Source organism: Geotrypetes seraphini, chromosome 8 (genome assembly GCF_902459505.1).
Source record: "Geotrypetes seraphini chromosome 8, aGeoSer1.1, whole genome shotgun sequence".
Lineage (NCBI taxonomy): Eukaryota > Metazoa > Chordata > Amphibia > Gymnophiona > Dermophiidae > Geotrypetes > Geotrypetes seraphini.
In genome coordinates, this window is record NC_047091.1 from 106509728 (window position 1) to 106523194 (window position 13467).

Below are 13467 nucleotides of genomic sequence, written 5' to 3' on the forward strand. Positions count from 1 at the left end.
GACTGTTCCAACATCAACGAAACATTTAAGTTCTGTTGAATCTCTTGTGGTGTCTGTGGGTTTTGATGTTGTCCTTCGTCCCTTCGTATGGGCAAATAATAGACCTGAGTAAATGGTGGGAGCAAATCTTCTGATATACCCAGTATTTCAATCATATACCTTTTTATCATGTCTCTCGGAGGTATTGTTGCCACTCTAGGAAAATTGATTAATCTAAGATTGTTATTACGAGAGAGATTTTCCAAAGCTTCCAATTTTCTTCTCATATTTATATTATCTCTCATTAATGTTTCAGTAAGTTGTTTAGTGGCATCATTTGAGTCTTTGAGGTTCTGCATATCAGTTTGTAAACTTTTAATATATGTTTCATAGGTGTTTAATTTTTGTTCAACTTGACAAATTTGAGGTTTAATAGATTTTGCCAGGTCCGCCACTAGATCCCATATCGCCTCAAGAGTTATTTCTCAGGGTTTCTCTATTGTGATGGATTTTTCAAGCAAGGTTGGAGGATTTAATACAACTGATCTGTCCTCCTGGAAACTGTTCCCCTGGAAGCTGTGCTCCCTCATGCTGTTTACGCCCTCAGCCAAACAGGACTCTCCAAACAGGGTTGGGGCGCCGCGAGGCTACAGCGGCACTTCGGCCCCTTCTTTTCGGCATTTTTTTTTTTTTTTTGTAAGAACGCATCTCAAGAAGGAAAAAAAATCCCAAGAGTTTCAGTTGGGAGTCTAGCCAGGACGCCCCATTGGCCAATCAGTTAGTTTCAAAGCCGGCAACAGCTCTACAAAAGAGAACATAAGGAGAAGGGGAGGACCCCTCCTCCCCAACAAGACTGATCTGCTCATAAATATAAACACATAGCTCATTAACATGCCATGGAGAGGAAAGGAACAAATAATCTTTATTAGCAAAAGGCCATAAGAAACTGCAGAACTCTGGGGAAACCCAAAGTAACTATATACAGACAATATACAATGTTTTCCAATTTATGATAGCTGGCAGAGAGAAGACGCTCCGAAGCTGTTCAGCAGCTTGAAAAGATCGCTAGCACCAGCAATCTTATTGCAGGCTGCTGAAGTTAGGGAGATTGATTCTGGAGGCCGGGGGGAACAGCAGGCCTTCCGGAGGGAGGGGTGTAGTCCTTTGGGGAGGGGGGTACAGGCCTTCAAAGGGAGGACAGGCAGGCAGGCCTTGGGGGGGATGCAGGCCTTCAAATGGGGAGGACAGGCAGGCAGGCCTCTGGGGGGATGAAGGCTAGGAAGTCATTGAAGCTGAACAGCAACACAAAATCCCACGGAAAACCGCAAAAAAAATACATGAAAAACAAAAAATAAGACCGAGCAGATCAAAGTTGCTCCTGCAGGCTCGCTTACAGAAGAAATAACTGACTTAAGGGCAGCTGAAAGCAGGAAGGAGGAGATACTGAAAACAGTGATCAGTATTCTTCTGCAATGGACTCAGAGGAGCAAATGCAAGACCCTTGGCTCAGCATACCATCCTTATTGCACTGGAAAATGGCATTATAAGTGTCCTCCTCTCCATCAGCAGGGCAAATTAGCAAAGCCTTAAGAAAAACTCCAAACCTGCAAAGTGAGCCCCAACTTCTTCATCCTTTCTTTTCCATCCTTAGTCCATGGGGCAGGTTCCTCATCATCTCGTTTCAACAAGTAGCGCCAAACTAAGAAGCCAGATTTCCCCTTTTCTGGCCAATATTTTACAACCTAAAGCACATAGAAGGTTAAAAAGAGCACATTACTTTTCAATACCATCATCTTTGAACAGTCAACCAAAGGCAATAGAGCAAACAGGTTGGCGTGCTACAAGCCAGAGAGATCTTAAAACTTCATGTGTACAGTCATTTTTAAAGCCCATAGTATGTGAAGGCACCATATTCCCTGAAAAGGAAATTTGAGAAGTACTATGACAGTTTCTACCTTTTTAGCAATTCTTATACAAAATATATGAATGCCCAAAAGATAAGTTGTGTGTTTATTCACTTGTGTCCACCTATCACAGCAAATACTACAAGAAAAGTCTTGTGACCAACACTCCCCCCCCCCAAAAAAAAAATAAAATTAGGTTCTTACTTCGATAATCTTCATTCTTGTAAATAGGTGTCATTGTGGACAGATGGGTATTCAATCTGAACCCATATTCTGTGCGGAAGTATCAATCATAGTTTTCAACTCCTCCTTATCCAGTGTACTGCGCTTCCCCCTTCAGTTTGTACCAAAGTTGGCAATAGCCACTATAAACAAACCATAAGAACAAAGGGCACAGGGAAGTTCCCTGAAAACACAGTTGTGTTTTCTCTCTGTAACAAGTCTATAAGCTCTTAATAACCAAACCACCTAGAATGTATGAGAGGAAAAATAACAAGCAACACATTTATGAAGCTCTACATACCCCAGTGCATTATATGTCCTTATACATGTCTTCATCCTCCTATAGGTCAAACTAACATGAAAAACCATCCGTCTAAGGACATTCTTGTTCGAGACAGTAAGCAAGTGCACTATAAGACTGACAGGGCAGAATTCCACTGCTTTGGCATGTTCCATCCATCCTGAATTACACCTATTGCATTAGAAAGAAAGATTAGGTTTTTGCCTCAATAATCTTCTTGTAAATAGGTGTCATACCTATTTACAAGAAGATTATTGAGGCAAAACCTAATCTTTCTTTCTAATGCAATAGGTGTCATTTAGGATGGATGGAACATGCCAAAGCAGTCCTTCAACTCTATGGTGAAACAGATGAGCCTGCTTGCAGTATTGTGGACCCAAAAGCAGAATTCCTCCACTCTGTAGAACTTAGTGAAAATATGAAGAGTAGACCAGGTAGCTGCCCTACAAATCTCAGGCAGAATTGCCCAGGCTTCTGCCTGTGAAGCAACGTTTATCAGTGAATGAACCTTCAATCATATTGACAGTTGCTTTCCACAGGCAATGTAAGTAGAAGAAATTGCCATGCAAATCCATCTAGAGATAATCTCCTTAGACGCTGGCCTGCCCCATCTGGCCAGCACAAATAGAATATCTGAGACCCGAAATTCATTGGTGACCTTGAGATACTGTAGGATCACTCTTCGGACATCCAGCAATCACAGGACATTGTCTCTTTTTTCTAATCCTCAATTCACATGAAAAAACAAAACTACCTTCAGCAAAAAGGATGGGACTGTGTGTAGGGAAACTCCTTCCATGAATCTAAGGACTGGTACTCTGCAGGAAAGCACCTGCAACTCTGACACTTGTGAGGATGCAATAGCATCTAAAAAAGTTGTCTTAACAGAGATCCAACAATGACTTCTCCTTCAAAGGCTCATACGAAGCCTTAGTCAAACCCTGTAAGACAATGTTCAGGTTCCAGATGGAAAGGGTAGTATCAGTGGGCGTAGTTGAAAAGCACGCTTCAAAAACTGGGCTATATCTAGATAAGCCAGGGATACCTTGTTCGCACAGGCCCTGATGCAAGAGACCCCTGCTACTTCAACACTGAGGGAGCTGACCACCAGCCCCTTTCAGCCCAGCTTAGAGAAAAGCTAGGACCACTGAAATCTAAGTCCTCACAGGATCTACATTATCTTGTTTAGCACATCAGAGCTGATACATCTGCCAGGCCTTATTTATGTCGAGATCATCAATGGTTTTTTGGCAATAACTACTTCTGAATATCCTCTGCGCGCTAATGCCTTGCGCTCAAGAGCCATGCTGTAAGACTACAAAGCGATCAGGATCATCTAGAACAGGGGTAGGTAATTCCAGTCCTCGAAAGTCACAGGTAGGTTAGGTTTTCAGGATATCCACAATAAATATGCATGAAATAGATTTGCATCTCAAGGAGGCAGTGCATGCAAATCCATCTCATCTGATTGTGGCAGAGCACTCTTGGTACCTCCTTGCTAATTGATATAAGCCACCGCTATGGCATTATCCAAGAATACTTACCGCTTTGCCGTGCAGGGAACTCTCCAACTTCTGAAATGCTACTTGTATGGCTCGTAGTTGCATCCTGTTGATGGATCACTTTGAGATGGAGTCCATTTCCCCTGAACAGAGTACCCATTGCAATGGCCTACCCAGCCATAGATGTCGGCATATATTAGAATCACCCACAAGACCAAATGGAGAGGAATGCCCTCGACAGCGACTGCAGATAGAACCAACTAACTCATGCTGCTCTGCACTGTGTTGTCCAAGATGGTGGCTGCTAGAAAGCATTCATCTTGGGAGACCACGGAAGTATATGGAGTATCTGCCCAAGCCCGATTCATCGGGTAGAACAGCTCTATACTTGAATGTTTAAGTAACATTGTACTGTTACCAGTACTTTGTCCTCATTTTCCGGCCTTCCTGCCAGAGGTCAGAAATAAATTTAGTAAATGATGGGCAAATTCGAGTTTGTAACCCCGATAGATAGTGAGTACAAAGCAGTCCATTGTTATTTGCGTCCAGGTCTCCAAACAGTATGACAGCCATCCCCCTTATCAGCAGGAGGGAAGTTTCTGCTCTGGCATCATTGTGCATTTTCGGCAGTTGACACTGGATGAGGATGACGACTGTGGTCACCTGGCACCAGCAAACCTCTGTCATGATCCTTGATATGATCACTGGAACAAGGCTCCACAACTGAACTTTGCCTCCTATCCCATGACTCTAATTTTCTCAACAGCCTCTCATGCAGAACTTTGTCCAAAGCTTTCTGAAAATCTAGATACACTATCAACCAACCAGCTCACCCTTATCCACGTTTACTCATATCTTCAAAGAAGTCAAGCAAATTGGTGAGGTTAAGACCTTCCCTCAGCTAAACCCATGCTGATTCTGTCCCATTAAATCATATTTGCCTACATGTTCCACAATTTTATTTTTTATAATCGTTTCCATTATTTTGCCCGGCACTGAAGGCAGGCATACAGGTCTGTAATTTCCCAGATCTCCCCTGGAACCCTGTATGTCATATTTACAAAATGGAGCGCACAATAGCAACACAGAAAGGATATTTTGGTAACTTTCAGAAGATTTGGGGACCATTAACAGACTTTTGTAATGAGTGTTAACATTTTCCCAAAGTAAGATATTGGATAAGAGGGGGTGTGGGTAGGTATTATTAATCTTATATGGTAGATGAATATATCACTATTTTTACTATTTTGGGATGGTATTTTCTGTAACGGGAGGGGAGGGGATGGGAGGGTTTTTTATTCTAATAATAATTGTTTAGATATTAGGTGTATTACATAATATTCAAGATATTGTGGAACATAAGTATGGTTTGGAATGTTGTATTTGATGTATTACATGAAAGATAATCAAGTGTGTATTTATAAGTTCATATGATTTTATCTGATGCACTTGTTATATACAAAAATGAATAAAGAATTAAAAAAAAAAAATTGGTGTTAACATTGGCCACCCTCCAATCTTCAGGTACTACAGAAGATTTGTACAACAGGTTACAGATCACTAACAGAAGGTCAGCAATTTCATGCGAGTTATTAGTACCCTGGGGTGTATACTATCTGGTCCAGGTGATTTATCACTTTTTCACAGAAATTTCGTTCAGCTCCTCTGCATCATCACCCTTAAAAACCATTTCTGTTTCAGCTAGATATCTTGCATCTTCCGTAAAGACCAAAGCAAAGAATTCATTCAGTCTCTCCATTATGGCCTAATCCTCCGATAACACCTTTTGCTCCTTGATAATCCAACGGTCCCATAGATTAAAAAATTGTTACTATGAGTTTTTACCTCTTTGGCAAGTTTCTCTTCATATTATCTCAGCTTTCTTTATCAATACTTTGCATCTAACTTGCCAGTGCTTATGTCTGTTCTTATTTTCTTCATTTGGATTCTTTTTCCATTCTTTAAAGAATTTTATTTTTTTTTGCTCCAATAGCCTCTTTCACATCACCTTTTAACTATGACTGCTCTCATTTCCTCTTCTTCCACCTTTGTAAATATGTGTAATACATCTAGTCTGCAGTGTTCTCCCTAGCCGGGCGCTCCACCCAGCTAATTTAGATGACCGTCCAGTTGTAATCTTGATCGCAATCCTGCTGCTGCTGCTGCTGCTGCTCAACATTTTTAAAAAAACCTTCTCACTGGCTTGGAGATTTACAGGGTTGACTCGGCACAGCCTGAATCGCAGGAGCCTGACTTTTTTTTTTTTTAAGTTTTTAACGCCAGCAAGCGACTTGAACCGATATTCCGGGGCTCTAACATGTGCGTGCCGGCTTCCCTTCTCTTCCCTTCGAAACAAGAAGTCACGTCCCTGGGGAGGGGGGGGGAAGAGAAGAGAAGTCGGCACGCACACTTTAGAGCCCCGGAGCATGGGTTCGCTACAGGAGACAGGTCAGCTTACAACTTGCTCTTGCTTGCTTCAGGCTTTCCTCGCTGCCGGGTCCTACCTAATTTCTGTTTCCTTGAAGGCAGAACCCAGCAATGAGGAAGGCCCGAAGCAAGCAAGAACAGCGAGTTGTAAGCTTTCCTCCGTCGCTGACCTATGGAAGATAGGTCAGCAATGGAAGGAAGCTTACAACTTGCCTTAGTCCAGCCCTGCACAACATGCGGCCCAAAACGGATCTCACTGTGGTCCGCGCCCAATATGGCTCTCACTCCGCTCTCCTGCTCGTTGGGGTTCAGACTGTGCCAGCTTCTCCCACTAACAGGAACCACCAGCTAGAAGCGTCACTCTCACGCTTGCTTCTCAAGAATAGACCTCAACGCGAGAAGGGGAAAGGGGTGTTGAGGGAAGTCCAGCTGTGAAAATACACGTTTCCTTTTTCTCTTCACTGAGGCAGGAAGGCCCAGGAGCAGGAGAAGCGTCCCAGTTTGCCTAGAAACGGCTCGAGGCAAAGCCGTTCTGCTTTCGCGTGCAGGATCCTGTGCTTCGCAGCAGGCTCTTGACAAGAATGGGAAAATCCAGAAGACAATACTTCCAAGGATAGAAGGATTGGGAAGACGATGTGAATATTAAAACACAGCACAAAAAATAGAGACTTGTGGCAAGCTGATGCATAATGAATTTACTATTACCCATGTAATAGTGCCAAAGCAGTCTGTTGGACCAGACTACAGTGCAGTGATATGGAGAAAGTGAAAGAATTATTCAGTGTTCAAGATCAACATGATCTCCTCACAGAGGAAAGACGGAGAGAAAGAGAGAGGCCTGGACCAAAGGGGAAAGACAGGAGGCAGATACTGGAGAGGGGGGAGAGAAGGGAAGGAGATAGAGATGTCAGAACATGGGGTGGAGTAGGAAGGAAGGAAAGGAGAAGAGAGAGATGCCAGAGCATAGGGGAGGGGTGGAGACAAAAAATGGAGAGGGAGTGAAACTGAAATAAATCATGTACAAAGGAGAGAAAGGGCACAGGATATAGAGTTTATTGAAGGGACATAGAAAGAGGGAAGATACCATATGCAACAGAGAGAGGGCGGACACTGGATGGAAAAGGCAGAAAGGGTGGACAGTGGATGCATGGGGTAGAGAGGGCAGAGGCTAGGTGGAAGGGGCAAAGAGAGAGAACAGATGTTGCATGGAAGGGAGCGAGGACAAATGCTGAATAGAAAGAAGAGAGTGAAGAGAAGATGACTAAAGCAGAAACGACAAAAGGTAGAAAAAATATATTTTTGTTGCTTTACATAGAATCAAGTAGTATTGTAACTGTATTGATTAAAATTTATCAATAGGAAATGGAAATAAGGCATACGGTAATTTTGGGTTTTCATAATAGAGAACCTAAATGGGCCGCCGCGTGAGCGGAGCGCCGGACTTGATGGACCTCGGTCTGATCCGGTGAAGGCATTTCTTATGTTCTTATGTTTAGGGGGGACTAAACCCCTTTCCTCAGGTCAGGACAGGATACCATAACAGCTGTATACTGTACTGTCTTGAAGAAAGATTTGGCCTCTGAAAGCTAATTGAAAAATGGATTAGTCCAATAAAATTGTATTTTCTTATTTGTCATTATTTGTTTTATTTATATTTGTTAATTTGTAAAGTGGTGATTGTTATGTAGAATTTTCAAATTTACATCTACTGTCTTTATATTTTGCACAATATTAGGGGACATGTGTCACTGGTGTTGTGGTGTTGCATTGTATGCAGAGTCTTGTTTCTTGGTTCAGTTTAACTTTTGTCTACATATTTCTATTTTTAGTTTGTGATTATTCCATATTGGGCGAGGGTGTATCTGTGTTCTATGTGTATGAAAAGGATATGGCTTTCTGTTAGCATCAACTACAGGATCAATTGACTGTGTAGGATCTGGTTTGTTTAGTTTTACAAAGCATGTGCTGGTGTTCTAGTGCTCACTGCAGTGTTTAAGATGCTGCCTTTTCCTAGATACACCTTTATTGTGTGACTCATGGATTATTACTAAAAATATCTTTTTTTATATAGAGGAGGGGGTTGTTAAAAAATGATCAGCATTGGCTGTCATATATACTAGGTACACCACTGGATTTAATGACCCTATTCTAACTTTACTGTTGACGTAGGTGTTGTTCCCCCAACACACAGACACACACATTATAAAGAATTAAATTAAAGTTGTATTATCATCAAGCAGCTTTCAAATGACATTATAAGCAAATAAAAATACAATATTTTTAATACATTGCTAATTATTACCTGCATCTTTACCTATACTGTTTTGCCCTAGCTCTTACTTTGTACTATAGCAAAATAAAAAAGAAGCAGATAAAGATCAATCACACAGGTGTCCTTCAAGGCCCAGTAACACCTCTCCATAAATTATGTGAAAGAGGTCTGGAAGTGGGGATAGCATCTATTTCACATCCTCAGTGAGACCTCAGGAAGGAACCTAGTGATCAAAACATTAGAGGTGTTGTGCAGCCATTTCTTGTATGGCTGAATGAGCTATATTTATCTTTTTTTTTTTTTTTTTTTAGTTGTTTAAATTCATGCAGAAATAAATGGCTAGATTGAACCTAATGACTTCATTAACGCATTTCACTTTTTTAAACCTCCATACCATTTGAAAGAGAGGTGAATATCTAATTATTTACTTTTAGAATTGGATACTTCTTAAATTTAGTAAAAATATTCTGGCACAAGTGTCAAGCCTTAAAAAAGGAAGTCATATTGAGCATTGGAAAATAATAATAATTAACTAATAAAAATAGTATACATTTAATTTTCCCCACCACCAAATTTCCCTGTCCCGCCCAGCTACTTTTTCATGCCACCCAGCTGGAAAAAATTTCTGGGGAGAACACTGAGTCTATAATAATAATAATAACTTTATTTTTCTATACCGCCATAGTCAGGCGATTTCTAGGCGGTTTACATTGTAAGAAGGCTGGACATTCAGCGAATAACAAAAGGTCTTAATACAATACAATAAGTCTACATACAATACAATACAATGAGTCTAAATACAATTCAGTACAATACAATACAGTGAGTCTAAATACAATACAATACAATAAGACTAAATACAATACCATACAATGAGTCTAAATACAATATAATGGTCTAAATGGGAAACTTACATACTAATTGGAGTTCTATGGGTAATGAATACCTGAATATTTTAGAACTTACATATGAATTGGAGTTCTATGGGTAGAGGATACCTGAATAGATGAGGAGCTTCTTGAGAGAAAGAAAAAGCGCTTACGGGGAGGGGAGTCCTAGTGAGGGAGGGGACTTCCACGATAGTATTTTTAAATAACATCCATGCCTGGTTTACAGTCCTAACCTTTGTAACTGATCATTTTCCTCACTTTATCACAGTTGCCCATTTGAAAATTAAAATGTCACTATAGTAGATTTCTTTTGCAACGTCACTCCAACTATCAGCTCAAATTTTGATCACATTGTAATCAGTTTCCCAGCAGACACAACACAGTTACCTCCTAAAGTCTCAAACTCCACCTCTCACTAAAGCCTACTACCCCAAACAAATAACCTTACCCATTTCTTACTCTTTTTGAAAATGACCAATTTTTTTTTTTTTGTCAGTTCTTGTTGTAATACATCTTAGATAATTCTTTTGTAATCCACCTTGAACTGCAAGGTAATGGCGGAATAGAAATCCCTAATGTAATGTAATGTAATATATTCTTTCTTGCATTCCAATAAAGACCAAATCTAAAATAGCTCTCCCCCCCATCCCTCTTGTCAGTTCCTGGACCAATTGTTCCAATTACCTCCTTAGCATTCCCTGATGTAACACTTAGCCAGTCAATGGTAGGTAATTGAAATCACCCATTATGATACTTGTTGCCCAATTTGCCAGCTTTCCTAATCTCAGAAAACATTTCCTAATGCATCTGTTCATTCTGTCATGAAGAAAATGTCAAATGCGTAGGAGACCCCAGTAAGAGAGTTAACAGAAGACAAACCATAGCCCAAACATTTCCACTTGAAACAATGCTGCCCATTAACCGTATCTATTATCTACCTGAAAAGAGAAATTTGAATCAACCTGAAACTGAAAAACCGCAATCTATGGACATTGCTAACCTTTCTGATCTACTGGAAAAATCTTTAGAAATTCAATCTCACCCTACCCTTCTTGTCTCATTTGTTTTTGAACAAGACCTAAATTCCGTGATGCAGATGTTTTTCCGTTTTTCTCAAGCTTTGTTCCTTGGACAGAGAATTTGGGTCTATCCAGATGTGACTAAATCTACCCAGGAATGAAGGAAATTATTCCTAAACATGAAACAAGAGGTTAAGGCACTGGGAGCTTCTTTTTTACTGAGTTACCCATGCAAATGTTGTATAAAATATGCTGGGACTAAATATACTTTTTTTTGCCCCTGATCAGCTTAAAGCCTTTGTGGATACTAAGAAACTGCTCCATTAAAGCAGGGATAATTAATTAAATTGCAGATGTTGTTATAACCCGTTAAGCATATGCCTTAATCCAATATATAACTTTAATTGATCTCCTTTATCTTTTGTATTCCCCCCTAATTTTATTGTGGTCTAAGGAAGAGATTGCATTTATTATTCTTTAATTGAAGATTTTTTTGTTAATTCTTTATTCTCTGTATTTCCAGACAAGTGGATGCTTGTAATTATATTGATAAAATGAATAAAAATTTTAATTTTAAAATAAAAAAAAAAACCAAAACCATAGCTCGAGACCAACCAAATTTGAATAAAATGGCCAAACAAAAAGAAGAAAAAATAATTTTATTTTCTATTTTGCGATTACATCAGATTTGAAATGTGTATCCTAACCAGAACTGGTGTTAAGACAGCAAGCACGAGCTAAGACCTAAGTGTTTGTTTACACTTGACAGCGCCAACATGGGGTTGCAGAGAGCAAAGAGGGAAAGGGGTAGGTGAAGAGGCTGAAAAATAAAACCACCAGTTAATTTTAAAGCTCCATCATAGAAAGTGAAATCAATCATATCAAATCAAATTAATTAAATTGACAAAATCAAATCAAAAAAATTTTTCCCCCCCGACTCAAACAGCTCTACTCCTTAGCACTGCATTTGCTCTAAAGCCTTATTACCGTGTTTCCCCGAAAATAAGACCTACCTCGAAAATAAGCCCTACCATGATTTTTGAGGTAGGTCCTAATATAAGCCCTACCCCAAAAATATGCCCTAGTTGGATTGACCCTCTAACCCCTTACTGAATATCCCCGACACACCCCGATTTGCCGGCAATGCTTTCTCCTCCCTCCCACATGTGCAGCATCTATCATCCCCTCTCACCCATCCCCTTGCGCAACATCTTTCCATCCCGTGCAGAACCCTACCGACCCTCCCACTGCGAGGCTGACATACCTCCATTCCAAACAGCGGCAGCACTGAACAGGCTGCTTCATGGCCTTCCCTGCCAGGGCCTTCCCTCTGCTTTCTTTCTTGTTGGCCACAGTCGCTATGAGATCGAACATGGGATGCCCCTACTGATCTACTCTACAATCGAATGCTCTTTAAAGACAGAAACCACTCTCTGGGATCCAGAGTCTGATAACTGAGAAAATTTATGAGTTTCCAGAACGTGAAAACTGAGGAACTTCCTGTGGTCTGAGAAAATAGGCATATGCAAAGTAGGTATCTGTCAGATCTAGAGAGGCTAGGAACTCTCCCAGGGACACCACCGCAATGACAGATCAAACCATTTCCATGCGAAAGTGCAGAACTTTAACTGCTGCATTTACATGTCCAGAATGGGTCTCCAATCGTTTGAGCCTCTCTTTGGCACGATAACATATACAGAGTATCTCCCTGAGCCCAAGTCTTCAGGCAGCACAGGCTCTATAGCCTGAATGTCTAGTAACCTCACAGTGGCTTGTACTTTTTACCACCTTTACTGGGTGCCCCGCAGGAGTCCACAAACCAATCTATCAGAGGCCAGGCAAATTCCAGTTTGTAGCTGGAACGAATGTCATCTAGAACCCAGCGGTCAGATGAAATCCGAACCCATGCTTGCAGAAACGCCTAGAGTCTGCCTCTTAAGGGGACTCCTCAGCTTGGCATCTTTGCAATTTCTTGGAAGATGAAGCAGTACAGGAAGTGGGGACTTGGTTACACCTGGCTCCGGAGAACCTCTGCCTGTGTAGCCTTGGGAGAATCACTGTGATGCAGAACTGAAAATTAGAGCACCTTGAGCCTCTAGAGGTTCTGGCTCTACTATCAGACAGGGTCTTAGGGGCAGGGCTGCCCAATTCCGGTCCTCGAAATCTACTGGCAGGCCAGGTTTTGAGTAGACAGCAAAAAGGCTATGAAGCCTGAGGTGCAGAAGGTTGAGAGTTTTATTGCTTCTGAGGCTGCTGTAGTTTAGGTGGAGGAGGGCGATGGAAAAGAGCCAGCCTCGGAGCAAAAAACGCCGCTGAAAGAAAAGGAACAGCGAGTAGTTATTGGCAGGGGCTGACTTCGGCTCAGGTCTAACAATAGATAGAAAGGATTGTTCGTGGTCAGACAATGCTGCGGTCACTGCCTCGATAGAATCATCAAAGAGGATCCAGAAGAGTAGGGGCCATGGCAATGGTATGAAGCCAGGCAAGGTGACGTATGGCTACAGAGCAAGCCGCTGCCCGAGCAGACCACTCAAAAGCATTATAGGATGACTGAAGCAGATGCAAGCGAAGTTGTGAAAACGAAGCCATGACGTCCCTAAACTCAATGAAAAGTAGAATTGAGGACTCTGGAGGACATCAGAGCATATTGATAGATGCAACGTCCGAATTTGTCCATAGGTTGCCCTTCTCGTCCAGGAGGGATGGAGGTAGAGGAAGAGGAATGACCTCAAGATACTCCTTAGAGTATTTGGAAACCAGTATCGAAGTGAAGATCCAAGTCAACAGCCCTCTGACGAAGAAAGATGAGAAAAAAAGCTGATCTGCCAATGCTGTACCTCGAGAAGGACTCGAGGACATCGAGGCAGCCTGGGTCGAAGATGATGCTTCGGCATGAAAAAGGGCGTCAAAAGAGGACGGAGACTCGGACGAAGCAATCAAAGCCGCTGCAT

The 13467-nt window shown here is 41.4% G+C and overlaps 1 protein-coding gene across 5 annotated transcripts in view; it reads right to left on the bottom strand.

Annotated features, from left to right (window-relative positions):
- UHRF1 (ubiquitin like with PHD and ring finger domains 1) overlaps positions 1 to 13467 on the bottom strand; it is a 226991-nt gene that overhangs the window by 71575 nt on the left and 141949 nt on the right. For all 5 annotated transcript variants that reach the window (XM_033957186.1, XM_033957182.1, XM_033957184.1 and 2 more), the window contains one exon: positions 1584 to 1721. In XM_033957186.1, the coding sequence (XP_033813077.1) occupies positions 1584 to 1721 (138 nt within the window). The remainder of the gene's footprint in view (positions 1 to 1583; positions 1722 to 13467) is intronic.